The sequence below is a fragment of the Callithrix jacchus genome, chromosome 11, assembly GCF_049354715.1.
Source record: "Callithrix jacchus isolate 240 chromosome 11, calJac240_pri, whole genome shotgun sequence".
NCBI classification, from domain to species: Eukaryota; Metazoa; Chordata; class Mammalia; order Primates; family Cebidae; genus Callithrix; species Callithrix jacchus.
In genome coordinates, this window is record NC_133512.1 from 124,999,986 (window position 1) to 125,022,968 (window position 22,983).

The 22,983-nt window shown below is 37.1% G+C and overlaps 1 protein-coding gene and 1 pseudogene across 8 annotated transcripts in view; one reads left to right on the forward strand and one right to left on the reverse strand.

Annotated features, from left to right (window-relative positions):
* Nucleotides 1–3,716: 3,716 nt before the first annotated feature.
* The window catches only part of PTPRZ1 (protein tyrosine phosphatase receptor type Z1), a 182,978-nt gene continuing 163,711 nt past the window's right edge, over nt 3,717–22,983 (reverse strand). For all 8 annotated transcript variants that reach the window (XM_009003179.5, XM_009003178.5, XM_078343894.1 and 5 more), the window contains 7 exons: nt 13,336–13,429; nt 12,945–13,018; nt 10,853–10,981; nt 9,807–9,953; nt 6,844–6,986; nt 5,896–6,031; nt 3,717–4,666 (listed from right to left, as the gene is read on the reverse strand). In XM_009003179.5, the coding sequence (XP_009001427.4) occupies nt 4,526–4,666; nt 5,896–6,031; nt 6,844–6,986; nt 9,807–9,953; nt 10,853–10,981; nt 12,945–13,018; nt 13,336–13,429 (864 nt within the window). In that variant the 3' untranslated portion in view covers nt 3,717–4,525. The remainder of the gene's footprint in view (nt 4,667–5,895; nt 6,032–6,843; nt 6,987–9,806; nt 9,954–10,852; nt 10,982–12,944; nt 13,019–13,335; nt 13,430–22,983) is intronic.
* On the forward strand, nt 17,553–19,431 carry LOC100386077 (elongation factor 1-alpha 1-like; annotated as a pseudogene).

A 22,983-nucleotide genomic window follows, 5' to 3' on the forward strand; every position in this document is an offset into this window, starting at 1 on the left:
CAAATGTGCGATTTCCCATTTTCCCTAAAGTGTTAAATTTAATTCAATAAGTGCTTAATATTTCTGATGCACTATTTTTAAATAGAATTCAATTCTAATATCATATTGTAAAATTTATCTGCTAATAAAGACATTATAGTTTCCAAGTTTTGTGTATTACAGATATAGCCTGTCATAGTAGGTACTGACACATTTGAGGCTTTCAGATAAGAAATATTAAAATTCAGTAAGATCTCCACTATATAATTTGAACAGAACATGCATCTGTTATATGTTTGCATTGATTTTAAATGAAGAATCTGCTGTCATAGTATCTCAAGTAATATCATATTGGAACTATGATGGACTTTGTAGTCCTTATAGAAGTAGCTAAAGAGATGGATTATGCTCCTGATTAATATGACTTCTGAGGCTTCAGATCTGCTCTCCATAATTTAAAATTGGAGGTACAATTTGATTTGTATAGAACCTTGTTTTTTCAACTGGACCAATTCACAAAGATACTCCCCCCCCAAAAAAAAACAAACTTAAGAACAGATATTTTGCCAAAACTGGTAAACTTATTATGTTAAGTAACATTGCCTACAGAGTATCAGGTTTACAAGGAAAGGAGTATTAAAGAGACTATTTTCATTTTAAGTAAAAATCAATGCATTTTTTTTTTCATTCATCTAAAATACTGTGAGTGCCTTTATTGTGCCAGGCACCATTCTACATATGGGGATATGAGGTTAACAAAAAGAGTTAAGACTCCTCTTCTCATGAAGCTTAAAGACCAATGAAGGGGATAAATAACAAACGAACATAATGTCAGAAAAGAAAAAGTGTTATGGATAAAAACAAAGCATGATAAAGAGACAATGAAGGTCTGGTGGAGTTAGTGGAGAGGCAGGCTGCTGACATTCTGTTAATGCTCATGACTCAGTCTCTTCTGATGGTTACTGCTAAATATTTCGAATCTCCTTCTTGAGAGGAGGGAAGGCTATTTCAGACAGGCTGGTCAGAGAATGCTTCTCTGAGGAGGTGATATTTGAGCAGAGACTTGAACGCATGAGCGGAACAACAGAACTCTAATAGAAATCCTGCCAATGGAGCTGTCAATGGCATAATTCTGTTGGAAAGTGAAAGAGTAGTCACAAAAAAATGTTCTTACTATCTGCTCCCCCAAATAACACAACAATTGACTCTAAGGAATAATCCTAAACATGGTAAAAAGCTTTTATACACAAAGAAGTGTTTATTATTGTATTGTAATAGGAAGGATTCTAAAGAGCCAGTAGCAGGACAATGATTACAAAAGCATAGCATGAGAACAGGGTTTCTCTGTCTTGGCACTATTGACATTGTGTTCTGCGTGATTCTTTGTTGTGAGGACCATCCTATGCATTGTTGAATATTTGGTGGCATCTCTGGCTTCTACCCAGTAGTTGCCAGTAGCACCCCTCACCCTCTGGCCAGTTGTAATCATCAAAAATATCCCCAGACATTGCCCGACAGTGTCAAACATCCCCTTCTTTGAAATCACTATAGTGGATGAAATCACTATAGTGGATCACTATAGTGGATTACTTAGCCTTGGCAATGGTAGGCTTATAAATTATGTGTAATAAAAAATGCCTACATCACTATAGAAAGAAACATCAAAATGTATTTGCAATGAGGCCACAATTATAAAAATAAAAGAATGTATGAAAAAAAGCTGTGAATGTGTTAAACACAAGGAATGATTTTTGGTGTGGGTGGAAATAATTGAGTGAGACTTACCTGGCTTCATTTATTTTCATTTGTCTCATAACTGATTATTGTCTCAGAGTTAAGGATCAAGAAAAGAGAAAATCTTGCTGTATCTAACAGGAATTTTCTTTTTAATCTATTTCAAAGTATATTTATTAACATTTATGTCAGAATGCTTAATTGATATACATGTTACTGCATAATTATTTTCTGTTGGACAAGACTCTATAAGTCACATTACTAAATAAATAACCTTAAAAGGGTAAAAAAAATTCTGTATCTCCTCAAAGGTTGCTTGTTCCTGGGACAAAGACTAAGGGAAAAACAGACAAAATAATTAAGGTGACATGTACTACTGATTCAGATCAGCTTATGTTTAGACATTGTGGGTGGTGATAAAACGAAACTGTTAAAAAAAAAAAAAGAGGACAAGGAGATAAGGTTAGAAAGCAACCGAGGAATTCAAAATTAACGTTGTGTCTTTTCTCCCTGGGAGGGTAAATAAGACGTACATTAATTCTTTTTGTATCTTGTAGAGAAGTGCTTATCTCCATTTGGGGATTTGTCATGCTACTATTTATGGGGCTTTTTTTGTGTAACTATTTCTATTTCATAGCTCTCATGATAATTGCTTTAAAAGAAAAGCTCCATAAAAAGGAAAGCTAATTAATTTTAGCTCTATTTTAAGAACATGGTAAAAATTTCTTGATATTGCTTGAGGTAAATAGAGGCTCCCTAAAGTGTTTTTGCTATAGAGCAATGGTTCTGAAACTTAGGCATGCATTAGATTGTTGGGCTTAGTCCCTGGAGTTTCCGACAGTTAGATCTGAGATGGGAATCTGAAATTTGCATTTCTAACTAGTTCCCTGGTTTTGTTGAAGCTACAAATCTGGGAATTGTACTTTGAGAGCCACGGATTTAAACAAAATTTCTCTGGCTTCCTGTTCTGGGCCCCGAGCTGAGAGCATCCTTAAGAACCAGTGAGCTCCTTCGTAGGTAGTACTATAAAATACTCCTGGCTGTGGTAGGGGACTGCAGCAAGCATCCAAGCCTGCCTGAGTAATGATTCCATTTCCCATGTGGCTCTTTGATCTTGATGATTTGCCTCAACAGGGTCGTTTTCTCTTTTTTCCATTCTGGAATGTTTACCTCCTAGTCCTTGTCTTTTTTTCCCAATCATCTGCTTAGCTTGACCTTTGCTTATACTAGAGTTTCTGACTAGCAAATCTGCCTACTTCTAACTCCCAGCTAGTTTCTAAACCCGAAGTTCCCAACATTTTTTGGTACCTGATACTTTTAGTTCATCAGTAACATTTTCATAATTCTGTGTCTTGGTCCATTCAGGCTGCTGTAACAAAATACCATAAACATGATGGCTTATAAACAACATAGATTTATTTCTCACACTTCTGGAGGCTGGGAAGTTCCAAGATCAAGGTGTCTGGTGAAAGATTGCTTTCTTAGAGACAGCTGTCTTCTCATCACACTCTCACACAGCAAAAAGAGTGGGGGGTCTTGCTCAGGCCTCTTTCATAAGGACACTAATCTCATTCATGAGAGCTCTGCCCTCATGACCTCATCACCTCCCTAAGGTCCTACTTCCTAATATTATCTCTTTGAGAGTGAGAGGATAAATTGGGGGTAGACATAAACATTCAGATAATAGCACTTCCCAAGCCAAAAATAAATATATAATTGTTCTGTTCACTGAGTAGTTAAGTTCAAATAATTCAATAGTAAAAGTTTGTGCAGTATCTGCACATGTTGCTGTGTTGTCCTTACAAATGGAAAGTTTTGTGACTTCCCTGTGTACCTCAGTGCACAGTTTGGGATCCACTGCTCTAAACCTTGTCCCATTAAACCCTGGCCCATCCTATTAGCCTTTTTTTTTTTTTTTTTTGCTGCCATCATCATAGGAGGACCCAGGTCCACAATTTTCTGCTACACACGCCTCAGCACAACGCTCCCAAGCACACCACAAATTGATGACAATATTTATATTTATTTTTGCAATTCGTTGTATAGAAACCATTTGAACAATGTTTGGTAAGGTGTTATTCTCATAAAAACTTATTTCAAAACAAAGATATTTCTATTTTCCACAGAAGTTAAAATTACATGCTGAAACAAAGTTAATGACTTAGATAACACAATACAATGTCAGAAGACTGGTTGAGTAAGACCAGATAATAAACTACATATTAAACTAAACAAATACACAGAACTAGAAAACTCAGTAGTAAAATATAAAAATCTACAATTATAAATATAAATTTGGTCCATGAAGACACTAGGGCAGTATTTACAATAAGTAACAGATTATTTCTACTTTAGGTGAATACTGAGTTGTAAAATGTTGAATATCATAAGGAAGAGTGTTTTATTTACAGTCTACTGTATTAAAAGTTATATTTCTAGCAAACCTGAAGATTGCTACAAATACAGCTAAAAATTTGACACTAAAAACAAACATTTTCTGTAGTTGGGAATTGCTAATCTCTATAAATTGAAATTTTCTGTTAAAATCAATACAGAAAAAAATACCACAATTCCATTCTTAGAAATACTGTAAAATTCAATCATTTTAGTTCAAACATAATAAGTAAATTACAAGTCTTGCAAAAAGGCACACATTGTTAATGATATAAATTTGGCAGCAGAATCCTATGTCATGAAAGTTACTGTCAGGTGATGGGAAGTCAACAGATAACAGAACTAGACTGATTTTCCTGCCTAATTTTAGGAAGAGGAAAACAGTGCTCAGATGTGAGTTGCTCCACCCCTTTCTGTGTTAAACTAAAGACTCTAAGCTCTCAGCTATATTTCCATCAGGCAGTGCTGCACCATTACTGTCCAGAGAGGTGGATGGATTCTCTTCCTGCCTCGTGCTCACAAGGCTGAGGACCACTTTGTAGAGAAACTGATACTGCTCCTGGAGAACAGAAGGTGGGAGGTTATAAACAGGAAGCTCAGAGAATACATACATTTGTAAAAAGAAGGAATCTTTTTAGACACACTTCGGCACTGTTCATGAAAGGGCAATGTGTTAAGGGCATTGTTATACTCAGCAGATGTACACAACCTATACTGATGTCTCTTTTTGATTAAATTAACTTTGCAATTGTCAAACCATTCACTGACCTAGACAATTGACCTACATAGATTTGCCAATAATAAGCACTTTCTTCTTATTCATTTACTTCATGAAATCAGAAGGTGATGTGACAGGGTTCTGTTAACTTGTGGGGGAAGCCGTTTGACACTAGGCATCGGTAACTCAGAAACAAGTTTCTTCTTCTTTCTACTTGTTAGAAAGTCCACTGGGTCTGCCTCGTTATAGACAGGTCTCAGAAATGACTGTACTGTCAGCCTGGAACCCATGGAGAATGCAGTTCTTCACAATATAAACTGTTCACCAATAAGAGGAAGTTCACATTCTATCAGCCCGACTGGTCCTGTGCTTTGCTATGATCAAAGGTAAGTACCTGCTCTACTGTGGTCTCAAAGTAGGGGCACAAAGAAGAATGAAACAGCTTTTCTCTTACAGATGCCATCTCAGGCAGTTTAGGGAGAGGCAGCTACAGAACACCCGAGCCAATGAGCAGCATCATAGCCAAAAACCATTAGAGCTACATGTGAAGCAGTGCATCATTAAATGCATTCACGAAGTGTCCATCTCCGGAAAGCAGTTTCACACAGCACAAGCTTGATACAACTCAGCTTCCCCGAATGAGACTTTTAATAGGATCTCCTCAGCAGTGCATGTGCACAAAGATTACCTTGACCTCTTGCCAACTGGTCTGGGCTGGACCTTTAAAGAAAGTTTCTTTATAAGACCCTTAAACAGACCAAGGAGCTGAAGATAAGCCTATGACTTCTACATTCACCTAAGCTTCTCCAATTGGACCATTTGCATTGTTTACTATTACACTGAAAGGCAAACATGAGATTTAAAAGTTTTGCCATAAATTTTCTGAAGGATAAATTTTAGATGTCTATTGTTCTATGGATTGCGGACTTGTAATTCAGCTTGAAAACTACATGCTGATGTTATCAGTTAATATGATCTTTCTTGATACATGACAGCAAGATTTCAGCAGCCTCCAGGAAATTAGTAGTACTCTATCAGTGAAAAATTTGGTTCACTGCCTTGTTACTTACAATGTCAGCAAAGACTCCTGGCCTCATCAAATTGATCATCTTGGCTACCTGGTAAACATCCATGGAATTTTCTTTTTCTAGTTGGTGCATAAGAGTTGTCAGAGCACAGAAAGTTCCTGCAGTCACTCCTCCGTGCCTTGTAAAAAAAGGGAAAGGAACAGAGAGACTCCATTGAGATGCACCGAACACTCACATTTTGAACTCACAAAGCAAATAGTCTTGACAATTTTGCAGTAAAAACGTAAAACTTTTAATGAATTGTCTCTCTTCACTTTTTGCACAAAGAGCTGTGATTTAATCTGAAATATTGTCAAGTGTTAATGATATTAGTAGTGGCATACTTTACAGAAGTTTAATATTTGCTTATGGTTTATATTTGTATACTACGAAAGGGGTTGGCAACAATAAAAAATAACCTAACTGGGAGTATGATATAAATACATGTATAATACATATATAATATAAATGTATAAATACGAATATAACAAACTATATTATATATATATTTAAAAAACCTAAGTTCAGCATATGCATTTTTTATTTGCTTATAATGGAATTCTGGAAAGTTTTATTGGATAAAGTTTCTTGTTTCTGATAAATAAAAACTGTATCAATTTCACTTCTATGCCAGGAAATCAATGACTGAAAAATGCCTCTGGTTGGCTCCTGCATAATTTTCATTGCTAAAACACTGACTTATTATACAAAGTGTTCTCAGCATCAAATGCAAGATGCTTGTGATCATGAACCCATTCTCTGTCTTTAATAGGGAATTCAAGTAAAAAAAAAAGAATATTCTGTGTTAACTCTATTGATAAGATGCTGATAGTCCACCATGGCTGAATCATCACAGTGAGTCCAAAGCATTAGGTTTGTCTGAAGACAACAGAAATATACATATGCCCAGAAAAGGTGCAGGTGTGAAACAAGGTAACTTGTGGAACTTACTCATCGTGAACAATCATGGGCCCGTCCCTATTGGCAGCTTCTTCTTTTATAACACTTATAAGTTCAAAAGTTTTACTAATGGGGCTATCTGGATTTGGCCATTTAGGACACTGAAAATGCCTCACTTCAAGTACATAGTCATCCTATAAGAAAAAGAAAAACAAAGTAATGTTAATGAGTGACAGTTTACCATGAGTGGAATCATCAAAGAAAAGCAGGAATTACAGTAAGGTAATAAAACCCAATGGCAGGCATGAGTGAGCAGCAGTAGTTGTGGTACATTCATCATAGAAGGAAGAAACAGTTGTGATGCCACGTATACCACACATAGATTTACTCAGTAGGATCAAAAGATGTAATTTCTTTTCTTTATTCTAAAAATAAACTATGAGTGTGACTTACGTCAATGCTTACAAACCATGAAACTACGTATCAAAGATGTATTTGCACTACTAAATTCAAATATATAAAAAGAAATCATTGGTGTTTAAATTCGTTTTGAAAATAGCATATACTTTCTTCATATGTCAGTAATCTTCAGGCTTAAGGAAAAGAAGGAGATTGCATGACACCGTGGAGAAAACGCTGGCAAGGAGGTGGAGATCCAGGTTCAACTCGGATCCCAATTCTAATTTTTAAGTGACCAATAAGACTATGACTTGATTAAATCCCTTAAACCTCTGACCCCCAGCTACCAAAAGTGTATTTTTAAAAAATAATACATTTAAAAACAAGTAGCAGAACCTAATTTTTACATGAAAGTGCAAAGGGCCAAAATAGCCAAGATACTAACACAGAAGGAAAACAGTAGAGGAAATTAACTCCTTAAGAATTACTCTAAGCTATAAGAAGTAAAAAACTGCCATTGTGGCTGAGTGATAAACAAAGTGACCAATGGAATAAAACACATATCCAAGAACACGAACATACATATATAAACCATATGAATGACTGAACTGATACTACTAATCCATGCTCTATTCTTGAAGTCGGTGGTGGGTAACAGTAATTTATTACAACATTTTTCAACCTTGCACATATCATATAAACAACTTAAATATATTCAACATTTAATAAATTCTTAAAAATAGTACTCATAACAAATAAGTAAGTAAAAGGCCCCTAGCTTTTGAGCTCAGTAGAATAGACCTTCCCCTGTCTACTAACCTCAAATGTTGTGATATTTGGGCAAAGTGCCTAAAAATGTCTGAAGTTAATGAAACTGTCCACTTTAGTCTTTCCTTCTTTTTTGACCATTGTTATAGAAGTACTGTCCATCCCTCAGTTGGGCTCCTGGATTATCAAATTGTCCATGATAGCTGATTTATGTAAATAAGATGTACTGAACTGGGATCAATCAGGAACCTTTATTATCTTGTTTATTTTCTGCATAATACTAGGAGAAAAACAGTGCTGATTTCCCAATGCTGAGCAAGATCTTAAACATGATCGGTAAACAAGACAATGGGCATGACAAGGTAATAGGTATCTACTGATTATTACTCTTGTAATAAGCTTTCTTACTAACTGGGAATAATGGGAAGAAGGCATGAGAGATAACAGATCTAAATAGCTACTACTAAAGTGGTCAGGGAATAATCACAGGTAGAAATTACAATGGAATATTAAGAGCTCTCAGGGACCTTGGGAGCCTTTTAGTTCCTGCTCCTCATATTACAAATAAGGAACCTAAGTCACTTTCCCAAGGCCACATTGCTCATCTGTGGCACTGAAATCAACATGATCATTTTTTTGTTTGTTTTAATCAGATAGGATACTATTCTACTGCCATACTGCTTGTATTGTTAGTTATTGTATTGTCAAGTTCATATGTTTTGGTCATCTAAATGTTCTAGGGAATAAAGAATTTACTTGTATACCATATATGTACTAGTTTTCAAAACTAGGGAAAAGTGAAACATTCAAATCATTTGGAACATAATATAATCTTTGTCAAATTGAGTAGATACTCTGAAACTCACATGCCTTAGACATCATTATTAGTATCTTTTAGTATTTCACTGTAGTTTTATGTAAATAATTATTGACAAAGAATTCAATAATAGATATTTGCACATAATTAAGATTTTAGTAAAGCAATATATTATCTTGTAGATAACAACAGTATCTTGTGTGTTAGATAACCAAGACCTTAGTAAAATATTCCTAGGTTATTGTACAGCATGCTTTTGAAGAACTTCATTTAACAACTTATTACGTCACTATCACTCATCAACTTTTACTTTTTTTTTTTTTTGTCTGAGATGGAGTCTTGTTCTGTCACCAGGCTGGAGTGCAGTGGGCATGATCTCAGCTCACTGTAATGTCCCCCTCCTGGATTTAAGCGATTCTCTGACCTCAGCCTCCAGAGTAGCTGGGAATACAGACATACACCACCACACCCGGCTAATTTTTTGTATTTTAGTAGAGACGAGTTTTGACCATGTTGGCCAGGATGGTCTCAATCTCCTGACCTCGTGATCCGCCCACCTCAGCCTCCCAAAATGCTGGAATTACAGATGTTAGCCACCAGGCCTGGCCCACTCATCAACTTTCTACATTGGAAGAGAATAGTAAGTTTCAGTAGGTAGTATTTTCCCCATTTTACTTAAGAGACTACAAGGTGAGGGCTTATATTAAAACATGGGTATTAGAATTAATAAATTTATTCTTTTACCGAGTTTATTTTCCACCTAAGATCTGTCAACCACTAATCTGGAGAAAAAGAGCTTTGATTTCCTGTGTGTGTAAAATTCAGGAATGATGTATGGCTGATTAATTGTTTAATGATTCCATACCATTTTGAAAATGAAAGTGACAACGTAATTTGATTATTTGGGTAATTGTCTCAGTTGGGAAAAAATCAGAATCATGATTTTCATTTCTAGGAAAGATCCTTAGGTCAGAATATGTTTAACATGTGTTTAAGATAAAAAATAGTGTCATTTAACTTATATCCTTACCTGTGTAGCTTCTAAAATAAAGTCCTGAATTATAAGTTTTTCCTCATTAGATAGACATTTGTGTTCTTCAGCCATAAGAGTTACCTTAAAGCTCTCGCAATTTATAGGCTCATCTTTGTTTGGCCAGTAAACGAATTCATCTTCTGCCTGGAGGAGTACAAATGAAAGAAGAGTCTAGATTTTAATACCATGCCTAATAAGTCAGATTGGGAAATAAAGTTAATTAATTGGCACAGAAATTTCAACTCAAATTTTTCTTTGAATCTGAATATTTACTCTGAAAATCTTCCTGGTGCCTTCAACTAGATTGATGTGCTGAATAAAATATCTCACTTAGGAACCCAATCTATTGCTTTATTATTTTATGCTCTTAGTTTATCAACAGCAATGATAAGCTTGCTGCCTTTGTAACTGACAACTGAGTAGAGAAGACTCAAGGAATTTTAAGAGCTCAGAAACTTCCAGCCTCATGCCTAATGGTCACACAGCAATTTTATAGACAAGGACTGAATATCAAAGCTAAGGAAACATGTAAATCCTAAATGAAATATTTACTTTATTTTACTCTTTGGGTTATCCAAACACATGAAAAGGGGGATAGGTATCCCTGCTTTTCTCATACTAAAAACGTCCTTTCTATACTAGGAATTCACTTTATTCTAACTTGGTCTTAAAAAAAGTTAGAGACCACCTTAAACTCGGGGAATCTCTAAATATTCCAATACATTTTATTTTGAAAATGCAAATAGAAGCATATAGACTGATTTCATTCATGGCTGTGATTCTATTTTCTTAAGCAGTGTCATAAAACATATACATTTAAGTTAATTTAAATCTACTTTAATTAAAACTTTTATTCATCACTTTGACCTAGGAGATTGTATAATGAGACCAAGCTCATCAGTAGACAGAAAGTATGACTTCAATTACATTATTTATAAGTTGAAAACAAAATTACTTTGCTTCTTTGTATGCTGGACTTTTGGCTATTTGTAACCTGATATTCCCCTGTAAAGAAATACCCAAAGGTGGTCTAACAGACTTACCATGTTTTGGCCATCAGGAATCATAACCACCAGTTGGGCATTATGGTCCCATATCATTCTCCAGAAATCCTTGATGGTATGGAGGAGAGGGTGCTGGGTAATGATGAATTCGTTGCTCTGGTAATAGCCCTACAAAACCAAAGAGAATATAAAAACAACACTGGCGTATGCCTTCAAACATTCAGATAAGTATTTATACATCAATGGTCCTTAAGTCAAAACAGACTTTTGCATTGCAGATTGTGTCTATATGTAGTAATATGATTATTATAGCTAATGCTTACTGGGCATTTCCTATGTTAGGTGTGGCACTATGTGTTTTCTTTGTCTTTTGTCATTTGTTCCTCACAGCACTGCTGTGAGATAGGAACTACGATCTCCACTTTACAGATGATTAAACTGAGGAGTTAGAAGTTAAGTGTGTGCCCAAGTTTGCCTTAAGAAGTCAGACATAGTATTCAAGGTCACCTATTATCTTGTAGTGAATGTTTATGATTTTTATGGTGTCTCGGCATTCCTTTTAAATATAAGTTGAACTTTCTCATGCCAGAAGCAGGGTTCAGTTACCCTTAATACAGTTTCCAGTTCTACATCTTCCCATCCCCCAGTTCCTTAAGTTATAGATCCAGGTATCTAACTTACAAAACAGCTTCATAGCGACCATTTCACTATGGAACAGCTAGATACAGCCTGGTTGGCTGGCCTCACTGACCCTCACACCCACATGGACTCTGCAGATATGTCAGAGTAAATATCTGTAAGTCACTACGTGATTTTCTGAGACTTGTGCTTTCTAGCTTTAAACCCATCAAGTAAAACTCCCCATGGAAAACCTGCTTGGATAATGCCCCAAACCCAATAAAGGGCCATGGGTTCTTTTCTCTCTTTCCCTTCTTGCTCTACCTAAGCTCTATGCATGTGGCCTCCAGTGCCATGAACTCCTCAGGGTCCATAAAATACTAAAAACTCCAAACTTTCATACTGTGGGTCTGTCATTGAAGACTTCAGGTGAGACTGCTCAACAGAACCCATGCACGTGGATCCTATACTGGTGCTTTTTCCACTGGGTTTCTGGTGGCCACTGAGGATGGTAGCTATCAGCTAAGCTGACAGAGTATCTTGAACAGTTTCATTCAAAACACACCTCTAAGTAGACTTACTTACCAAACTGCTTTGTGGATAGTGTCTCTTACTCTACAGAGAGTGGAAATCTACAGGAGAATTTACATTTTGCACTTTGGTGTCCAGACACCTTGGTTTCCTCTATAAGAGAGGAACCAGGGAGACACCTTGCATACTTTGCTACAGATACCTAGAAGCTATAGCTATTGGATTAAATTGTGATGTTTATACTGTTACTAAAATCCTGGCTCTTCTAGCCCCTCCTGCTTTCAGCTCCCATTCCTATCACCCATTGGCTCATTCAAAATGTGAAATGTATTTAGATGCCACTACCACACATCCCCATGTTTCCTGCATAGATATTCCTTAATATTTTCTTTGTTGGATAAATACAACAGAAGTTTTGGAATACAAATTAGGAGGTTTTCATCTGAAGCCAAGCTCTGTGATTAATTAACCTAAAATGTTAATGAAGGTCACACAACAGCTACTAAAGCTGTCATCTCTGACACAGAAGACCTAAATGCAGAAAAAAAATCATTGTATCTTTAGAAATCCAGGTTCTGTTACAAGCCCAGTTTCCAGGGTGAGTCATGCTGCAAACCTGGAGTGGTGATGTCAGTGAGGTTGGGCTTTGCTGAAGCCAGTAAATCCTCGATTTGCTCAGGGGCTCTGCCTTAGTAAAGGAAATAAAGCCTTTTAGATAAGCAGGTGTAAGTTTTATATCTATTCATCAGCCCTGAATGGTGAGTTTGTGTTCCTGCATCTAGTAATTTGTCTTGCATGAGGTTTCTTCAGTCCCAGCACACATAAAAGCATGCTGTTATTTCAATTGTTGCTGCAAACTGTGGGCTTGCAGTCAAGACATTTGACTTAGATTTACTGATCATATTGCCTATGCCTGCAGCCTCTGCTTCTGGCAGCCCGTTCTGGTTTTGATCCCTGTAACGCGGTGACTTCTGTGACTTACCATGATGTAGGAGGCATTGATGTAGTCTGTACCTTCCCCACTCAGAGATGAAATGCCAACCCTTGATCTTTCCACTGGAACACAGAACATTCATTGTAAAAAAAGCCATGCTCACAGCGTTGAACCATATTTCCCCCATGCCACATGTGAAATATAGCTGCATTTTTCAAGTTGAAGGTCTCTGATCTGTAGGCTGATTTTTTTATACATTTTGCATTTTTAGATGAGCCTTAAAGGGCTTGTGAGTCCTTTGTAACAGTTACATATCGGACAAAATTAGAAATATTTGAATGTGCTCCATTTGTCCAAAGGTAAGTAAATATTGCCAAATTGCCTACAAGGCTTTTATTATTTTAAAAAAGTTGTCTTTTCAAGGTTAAACATAACTTACCAGGGATGATGGAAGAAGTTCGGTTCTTTTCCCTGTTGCATTGCTTTAGGGCTGTGGAATAGTCACTCTGCTGTATATTTGACTGACTCAGGAGCTGGACAAGAGAGTAAAAAAATATATAGGTTATTTCATTTAAGTCCCCCAAATACACACACACACTCACACACACACTCACACACACACGCACGCACACACACCAATCAAGGTAAGATACTGACTAAAAATATATATATGACATATTTTCCAATAATTTCGTGAATTAAACCTTGCTTTAGTAAACTTCCTGGAGCACCTACGGTTTACAACAGGGGAGTTAGAAGAAGCAAAGAAATCTCTAGTTATTCTTTCAGCATTGAGAGAATATTCCTTATGGCTTAGAGATGTGCAACCTCCATTTCCTCTATTTAAATCTCACACAGATGTTTGGAGGCAAATTATATCATGTGCGGATACATTATATATATATGCATATAATTCAATCTTATTTATTCCTTCTGTTACTAATCCATTGCCCAAATAATCTACATTCTGTTTATTCTTTAAGTAACTAGTTTATGTTTGGGTATTTGCAGTGTTTTGGTATTGTATAGTTTTATAGCTATGAGCATCTCCTGCATGCCTCTTAATATGCACACGTGTGACAGTTTCTGTAGAGCACTAGGACTCATCAGTGTTTAATTTTGACAGTCAGATAAATGAAAAATAGTATATCATGATTTTGATTCACATTTTCTTAATTTCTGTAAAACTAAAATTTTAGTGTTCATTAGTCATTAAGATATCTACTTTGATGATTGCCTTTTCATGTTTTTACTTCATTACCACTTGATTAATTTGCAGGGAGTTCTCATTGTATGAATGTAAATCTATAAGGTGTAAAAAGTTGGAAATGTCCTCACGCCTGTAATCCCAGCACTTTGGGAAGCCGAGGCGGGTGGATCACGAGGTCAAGAGATCGAGACCATCCTGGTCAACAAGGTGAAACCCCGTCTCTAATAAAAATACAAAAAAACTTAGCTGGGCATGGTGGTGCGTGCCTGTAATCCCAGCTCCTCAGGAGGCTGAGGCAGGAGAATTGCCTGAACCGAGGCGGAGGTTGCGGTGAGCCGAGATCGCGCCATTGCACTCCAGCCTGGGTAAGGAGCGAAACTCCGTCTCAAAAAAAAAAAAAAAAAAAAGTTGGAAATCTCTTCAGTTTCTTTAATCACACAGAGATTTACAGCCAATTTAATTTTCCTCTTTAATAGTTTTCTGCAAATTATGATTTTACTTAAGAAGTCCTTCTCTATCCTAAAGTTATTAAGATATACTTTCCAATATATTTTATTTTCTCCCCTTTCCCTTTCCCTTTCCCCTTCCCCTTCCCTTCCTTTCTTTCCCCTTTCCTTTCCTTTTTCTTTTTCTTTTCTTTTTTGAGACAGGTCCCCACTCTCTTGCCCAGGCTGGAGTGCATGAAACTTTGACCTCTTATTCTCAAGAGATCCTCCTGCTTCAGCTTCCCAGGTGGCTGGCACTAGAGTGTGCATGACTACACCTGGCTAATTTTGCTATTTTTTGTAGATATGGAGTTTCACCACATTACCCAGGCTAGTCTCAAAGTCCTGGGCGCAAGCAATCTACCTGCCTTGGCCTCCCAAATTGTTGGGATTACAGGTGTGAGCTACTGCGCCCAACCCAATATTTTCTTTTCTAAAATGATCTTACAATAGTTATAAAGGTTTGTTTTCACCTTTAGGTAGTTAATCCATTTTGAATACATTTTAGTGTTTGAAGAGTGGTAGAGATACAATGTTACTAATTTTGACATGAAAAGTTTCCCAGTGTTATTTAAAGATAAGTCTTCTGTTTCTTCACAGATATTGTCCTGTCATCTCTGCCGTGTAACAGATTTCCTCAAATGCATCATTCCTCTACTAGATTCTTTCGTTTTCCAATACTATTATATCACAACATAAGTCTTTCATATACAGTATGACAGAATTCTTCTATTACTTATAATTTCCTTTTTGCTCTATTTATAATTTCCTTTTAAGTATATTTTGGCTCTTTAATTTTCCATGCTAAATTAATATCTGTTCTACATTTTCCATGAAAAATCCTACTGGAAATTTGATTGATACTGCAATGACTTCTATAGTCAATTTAAAGAGAAGCAATATCTTAATATTTCCATGTACCAACATTTATATTTATTTGGGCATAATTTTATGCTTTTCAATTCACTTTGTAAATATCTCCATATTCACCGCACATTTTGTTAGTGTATTTTTTGAGATGAGGAAGTTTTGTTGTTGTTGTTAATGATTGGGTTCTTTTTTATTCTAATACATTTTCTAATCACTCAAAACTAACAAATAACAATGCTATTGATTTTTATGTATGTTTGTTGAACTCTAATAAATGATAATTATTTTCCCTTTTGTTTCTCCTGATATTCTTTATAGGTAGTCATATTGTCTATCTGTAAATCCTTTCCTACCTTTTTACCTCTTTCTAGTTTAACCCAACTTCCAGGATAATGCTGAATGATAGTGCCAACAATTGACGTTCTTTATATGTCCATGAATCTACTATGAACATTTCCAATTTTAATTTTCATATACGATGTTTATTGTAGTTTTAGGATAAATACTTTCTCAAAGGCTAAGAAAGCTTTCTTCTATTTTTGGTTTACTAAGAATTTTTTTTTTTTTAATGAACAATATAGAATTGTATTGACTACTTTTCCTGTATTAATTGACAGGGTCATAATGTTCCTCTATGTAAATCTATTCATATTTTCCAGTGTTAAATCATCATTTCATTTTTGGAATAAAACCTATAAACTCTAATTGCTCATGATATTAAAGAAATACACTGTTGGATTTGAGTTGCTGTTTTAAACAAGATTATTGATACTGGCCTATAAGTGTCATATTCTGTCTTTGTTTAGTTTTGGAATCAAATGTATATTTTTCCAAAAAAAAAAAAATAGCTGGGTTAGTTTTCCACCTGGATTTTTTAATGCTAACATTTGGAATTTTCTGTTCCTTAAAAATTGGTAAAATGTGACTTAAATTCTTTTGGAACTGGTTATATTTTGAAGAGGGATTTTAGGCAACTGATTTGATTTCTTTGATGGTTATTAGGCTAAATTGTCTATATATATTTTAATGTATTTTTATTATATTTTTCCTTTAATTTTTATTTTTCATTTCTTTGGATACATAACAGGTGTAATATTTACAGAAAACATGAGCTATCCAATACAGGCATACAATACAAAATAATCACCTGAGGGCAAATGAAACATCCATCACCTCAAGCATTTATCCTTTCTTTGTGTTACAAACAATCCAATTATATGCTTTTAGTTATTTTAGAACAATAAATTACTTATTTCATGTAGGTTTTCAAAGGTATTGCCACAAATATGTTAATTGTATGTCTTGTGTTTAAAAATGTTTGTAAATTATATCTCTATTTTTTAATCTCAATATTATTTAATCACATTTTCTCCCCCCCTCATCAGTCTGGACAAAGGTTTTTCTATTTTAATAGTCTTTTGGCAGAACCTGCATTTGGTTTTGTTAAATCTTTATTTAATCATTTTAATTTTCTATTTAATTTTTTAAACTTTAAAAATGTTATATAGTGCTTCTTTTGACCTTTAATTCTAAATATTTTATAATTTATTCTTAAATATGTATATTATTAAAAAGGGTATTTTAATTCTCAAATATAAACATTTTGGGGGCAACTTTTCATTGTCAGTTCCAAATTTTACTGTATTACATTCTGAGAAAATGACTGGTATGATATAGACTCCTTGAAATTATCTTCCTTTTCCCTCTGCACCTATCAACAGTTTTATTTTAGAATATGTGTACAATGACGCAGTGTACACATGAGTAATTCCAGCACTTTGTGAGGCCATGGCAGGCAGATCGCTTGAGCTCAGGAGTTTGAGACCAGCTGGGCAACATGGTGAAATCCCATCTCTACAAAAATATTTTAAAAATTAGCACATGGACACAGAAAGGGGAGTACTAAACAGTGGGGTCTATTGGGGGGAAAGGGGGAGGGCCAGTGGGAGGGGGAGGTGGGGAGGGATAGCCTGGGGAGAAATGCCAAATGTGGGTGAAGGGGAGAAGAAAAGCAAAGCACACTGCCATGTGTGCACCTACGCAACTGTCTTGCATGCTCTGCTCATGTACCCCAAAACCTATAATCCAATAAAAAATTAAAAAAGAAAAATTAGCAAGGCTCATTTTTGCAACGGGGTTGCCACCAGAACACAGGCGTGGTGAAAACTACTCCTAAAAGCCAAAATGGGAAAGGAAAAGATTCATATCAACATTGTTGTCATTGGACATGTAGATTCGGGCAAGTCCACCACTACCGGCCATCTAATCTACAAATGCGGTGCCACTGACAAAAGAACCATTGAAAAATTTGAAAAGGAAGCTGCTGAGATGGGAAAGGGCTCTTTCAAGTATTCCTGCGTCTTGGATAAACTGAAAGTCTAGCGTGAACGTGGTATCACCATTGATATCTCCTTGTAGAAATTTGAGACCAGCAAGTACTATGTGACTATCACTGATGCCACAGGACACAGAGACTTCATCAAAAACATGATTACAGGGACATCTCAGGCTGACTGTGCTGTCCTGATTGTTGCTGCTGGTGTTGGTGAATTTGAAGCTGGTATCTCCAAGATCTGGCAGACCTGAGAGCATGCCCTTCTGGCTTATACACTGGGTGTGAAACAACTGATTGTTGGTGTTGACAAAATGGATTCCACTGAGCCACCTGACAGCCAGAAGAGATGTGGGGAAATCGTTAAGGAAGTCGGCACTTACATTAAGAATATTGGCTAGGCCGGGCGCGGTGGCTCAAGCCTGTAATCCCAGCACTTTGGGAGGCCGAGGCGGGTGGATCACGAGGTCAAGAGATCGAGACCATCCTGGTCAACATGGTGAAACCCCGTCACTACTAAAAATACAAAAAATTAGCTGGGCATGGTGGCATGTGCCTGTAATCCCAGCTACTCGGGAGGCTGAGGCAGGAGAATTGCCTGAACCCAGGAGGCGGAGGTTGCGGTGAGCCGAGATCGCGCCATTGCACTCCAGCCTGGGTGAAAAGAGCGAAACTCCATCTCAAAAAAAAAAAAAAGAAAATTGGCTAAAACCCCAACACAGAAGCATGCATGCCAATTCCTGGTTGGAATGGTGACAACATGCTGGAGCCATGTGCTAACATGCCTTGCTTCAAGGGTTGGAAAGTCACCTATAAGGATGGCAATGCCACTGGAACCCACTGCTTGAGGCTCTGGACTGCACCCTACCATCAACCGGTCCAGTAGACAAGCCCTTGCACCTGCCTCTCCAGGATGTCTATAAAATTAGTGTTATTTGGTATTGTTCCTATTGGTTGACTGGAGACTGGTGTTCTCAAACCTCGTGGTAGTCACCTTTGCTCCAGTCAACGTTACCACTGAACTGAAATCTGTTGAAATGCACCATGAAGCTTTGAGGGAAGCTCTTCCTGGGGACAATGTGGGCTTCAATATCAAAAATGTGTCTGTCAAGGATGTTCGTCGTGGCAACGTTGCTGGTGACAGCAAGAACGACCCACCAATGGAAGCAGCTGGCTTCACTGCTCAGGTGATTATCCTAAATCATCCAGGCCAAATCAGTGCTGGCTATGCCCTGTGCTGGATTGCCACACAGCTCACATTGCATGCAAGTTTGCTGAGCTGAAGGAAAAGACTGATCGCCAACATGGTAAAAAGCTGGAAGATGGCCCTAAATTCTTGAAGTCTGGTGATGCTGCCATCGTTGATATGGTTCCTGGCAAGCCCATGTGTGTTGAGAGCTTCTCAGACTATCCACCTCTGGGTCACTTTGCTGTTCGTCATATGAGACAGACGGTTGCGGTGGTGTCGTCAAAGCAATGGACAAGAAGGCTGCTGGAGCTGGCAAGGTCACTAAGTCTGCCCAGGAAGCTCAGAAGGCTAAATGAATATTATCACTAATACCTGCTACATCGGTCTTAATCGGTGGTGGAGGAAGAACCGTCTCAGAACTGTTCCTTTCAATTGGCCATTTAAGTTTAGTAATAAAAGAATGATTAATGATAACAATGCATCATAAAACCTTCAGAAGAAAAGGAGAATGTTTTGTGGACCACTTTCATTTTTTTTTTTGCGTGTGGCAGTTTTAAGTTATTAGTTTTTAAAATCAATACTTTTTAGTGGAAACAACCTGACTAAAAATTTGTCACAGAATTTTGAGACCTATTAAAAAATTTAACGAGGAAAAAAAATTAGCAAGGCATGGCTGTGTACACCTGCTATAGTCCTAGCTACTCAGGAGGCTGACATAGGAGGATCACTTAAGGATCCATGGAGAGGAACATTGCAGTGAGCCGAGACTGTGTTACTGCACTCCAGCCTGGGTGACAGAGTGAGACCCTGTCTCAAAAAAAAAAAAAAAAGAGAATATATGTTCAACACATCTCTCTCACACCTTCTCTTCAGAGAGAATAGGAACTCTAGAGTACTCCCTCTGCCTCCAGCCTTGGAGCCTATATGTGTAGTACTATGAACATGCACTTAGATTTTACTGCTATTGAACACTAATTCCTTTACCTGTGTCCTGAATTCCCGCCTCTTTGTTCCACTCAGGGTCTCTGCAAACTCCAATTATCCAATTTTTACTAGTTTTTAAAGAAGCTCACATGTCTCACATTAAAACATAAGCAAAGAACCCCCAGATAAACAACCCCCATCTTACTCTCTAACTCAAAGTTTTCTTATAGTTATCTTAATCATTCTGTCTAGAGTAAAATTTTTTTGAAGAGTTATGTAATTGTCATTAATTCCTCAAATCCATTTACTCTTAACTACCTGTAATCTGGCTTCAAGGCTATACTTTCCTGAAATAGCTTTTATACAAAGGTTAGCAATGACTTACGTCTAAATCCAATGGCCCCCTCCATTCCCAACATACTTGATTTGTCATTAGCACTTGCTATCTCTGTTCATTTCCTCTTTTATGAAACATTATTTATTTTGGATTCTAGTGTATCCCACTGTCCCAAAGTTTCTCCTACCTTCTGATGCCACTTTTCCCCCTTTCTTTTGTGGGCTAGCCATTCACTGATTAATTAAAATCTTTTCTTAGATAATCCTTTCTAACCTTTCTTAGACATTTCATTTTTAGTTGGCTGTCTTATCCAACTCCAAGGCTTCAAGGAAATATCTCTAAGCTGATCACTCCCTAATCCATTTCTTCAGGCCAGGCCTCTTTCTTATGCTTCAGACCCAGTATTCAACTGCCAAATACACATATTTATTGGGACATCTCCCAAGAACCTAAAAATAAGTTAGATTTAGACATATCTCACCACCTTCTCCCTCACCACACCCCTCAAGCATGTACCACCTTCTCTTCCTGATTCTCAATCATAGTGAATGACATCACTACTTTCCCAGTGCCCAAGCAGAATCTGACTAATTATCCTGCCTTTTCTCTCCTCCCTCTCTGCAATGTCCAGTGAATCACCAAATCCTGTGTTCAACTCTTAAATATATCTTATACAATTCTTCCCTGGTAAATTGCATCCTTACCTGTACTCCTACAGCACCCTGTTTTACCTTTATAATGGAATTTTTCACACTATTTTATTTATCTGTTTCTTTCTTTTTTTTTTTTGAGATGGAGTTTCCCTCTTGTTACCCAGGCTGGAGTGCAATGGCGCGATCTCGGCTCACCGCAATCTCCGCCTCCTGGGTTCAGGCAATTCTCCTGCCTCAGCCTCCCGAGCAGCTGGGATTACAGGCACGCACCACCGTGCCCAGCTAATTTTTTGTAATTTTAGTAGAGACGGGGTTTCACCATGTTGACCAAGATGGTCTCGATCTGTTGACCTCGTGATCCACCCGCCTCGGCCTCCCAAAGTGCTGGGATCTTTCTTTCTTTTTAGTTACAGGGTTTCACTCTATCTCCCAGACTGGAGTGCAGTGGCACAATCATTGCTCACTGTAATCTTGAACTTCTGAGCTCAAGCAATTCTTTCACCTCAGCCTCCTGAGTAGATAAAACTACAGGCTTATGCTACCTACCCAGCTAACTTTTTGTAGAGACAAGGTCTTGCTCTGTTGCCCAAGCTGGTCTCAAACTCTTGACCATGGTCTCCCAAAACAGAGGAATTACAGGCATGAGCCACTGCACCTGGCCTGTTTGTTTTCTTACCTGTATCTTCCATTAGACTGCAGGCACCGTAAGACTAGGAACTGGCTGTGCTTTATTTATTTATCTTCTAATTCATGTCTTCACCCAGTAACACAAAAACCTGGCATTTGGTAGGTGTCTGATAAGTACTTGTTAAATAAACAGATATTCAATTTATTTCAAGAAATTTTTCTATGGACAAACTTGAATAGATAACTATTTAATGGGATGGTACAAACACATAGACATAAATACATTTACCTATTTATGATGCTAACAGGAAAGAGAGTAAAATATCTCTCTTTTCAATTGAATTCTGACCCTATAACTCATGTTTTCATTTTGATCCTGGATTATTTAGCTTAAGCCATATCTATCTTTTTATACAAATAACAGTGGCAAATCATATTTAAATGAGAATTTTGTTGAAATGGGTAATATCGTGTGTGTGCGTGTGTGTGCGTGTGTGTGTAATTTATTTAGGGAAAAGATATCTTAACAACTTAATTACATTTTAACATTTCTTTATTACCTGAAACCCAACTGCCTACTCTTTTCCCCCTAAGAGGCATTCTTTTATGACTGAGATAAGCTTGACTGAGTAAAACATTTATGAGTTCTGACAATAGGTTCTAAGCTCAGTATCCACCCCAGTCTTTCTCTTACACCTCCAAAGTCATACAAGGCAGTTTTTTAAAAGGCAAAAGGCCCCAAGGAATTCATGATGGCCAGCATCTTCTATGCTGAAGACTGGGAAACAAAGCAGGAAAAATAAGTGAAATCTCAAGGTCTGTTAACTCTCTTGGGTTTTTCTAAGGTCTTCCAAATTCTTCCTAGATATACATTCTTCAAAATTTGGCCCTATTTCTTCAGGAACTCTGAGAAGTAAGCAGATAGCACAGGAACAATGTAGAGCAAATAACACAGCTCCCATTCCCCTTCCTGTGGAAAGCTACGATTCTGTAAATGCTTTGGTCTCAGCTGGCAGGTCTGGTAACACCTGCTTTCTGAATTCTTTGCCTACTGATTTCTGAAAGTCAGAGAGCTGGTATTGTGGGAGGTACAATATGGACAAAACACACTCTCATATCTGGCTTACGGCCTTGAGACAGGGTGAGGGGGAGAAACTGGGGTTGAAGAGGCTATTACTCCAGTGTGGACTACTCTGGTCCAGAGGTTTCAAGTGAGACACGGATTTTTCCAAAGTGTATCAGGAACAGCCTGAGCCACAGCACTCATGTTTAAGTGGTCTGCTTTTTTTTCAAAGTAAAAAGAGCACTTACATAGTCTGTTTTATAAGTTCTTTCTTTTCATTCTGTAATGCTCTCTGCCCCTCTTTTCTCCACCAAGTTTGCATTTATAAAACTTAGTTTAAGGTTTCTGAGAACTTTTCCTCTTGCGACTCAGAATTATGTTTCTCCTTGAAATTTAT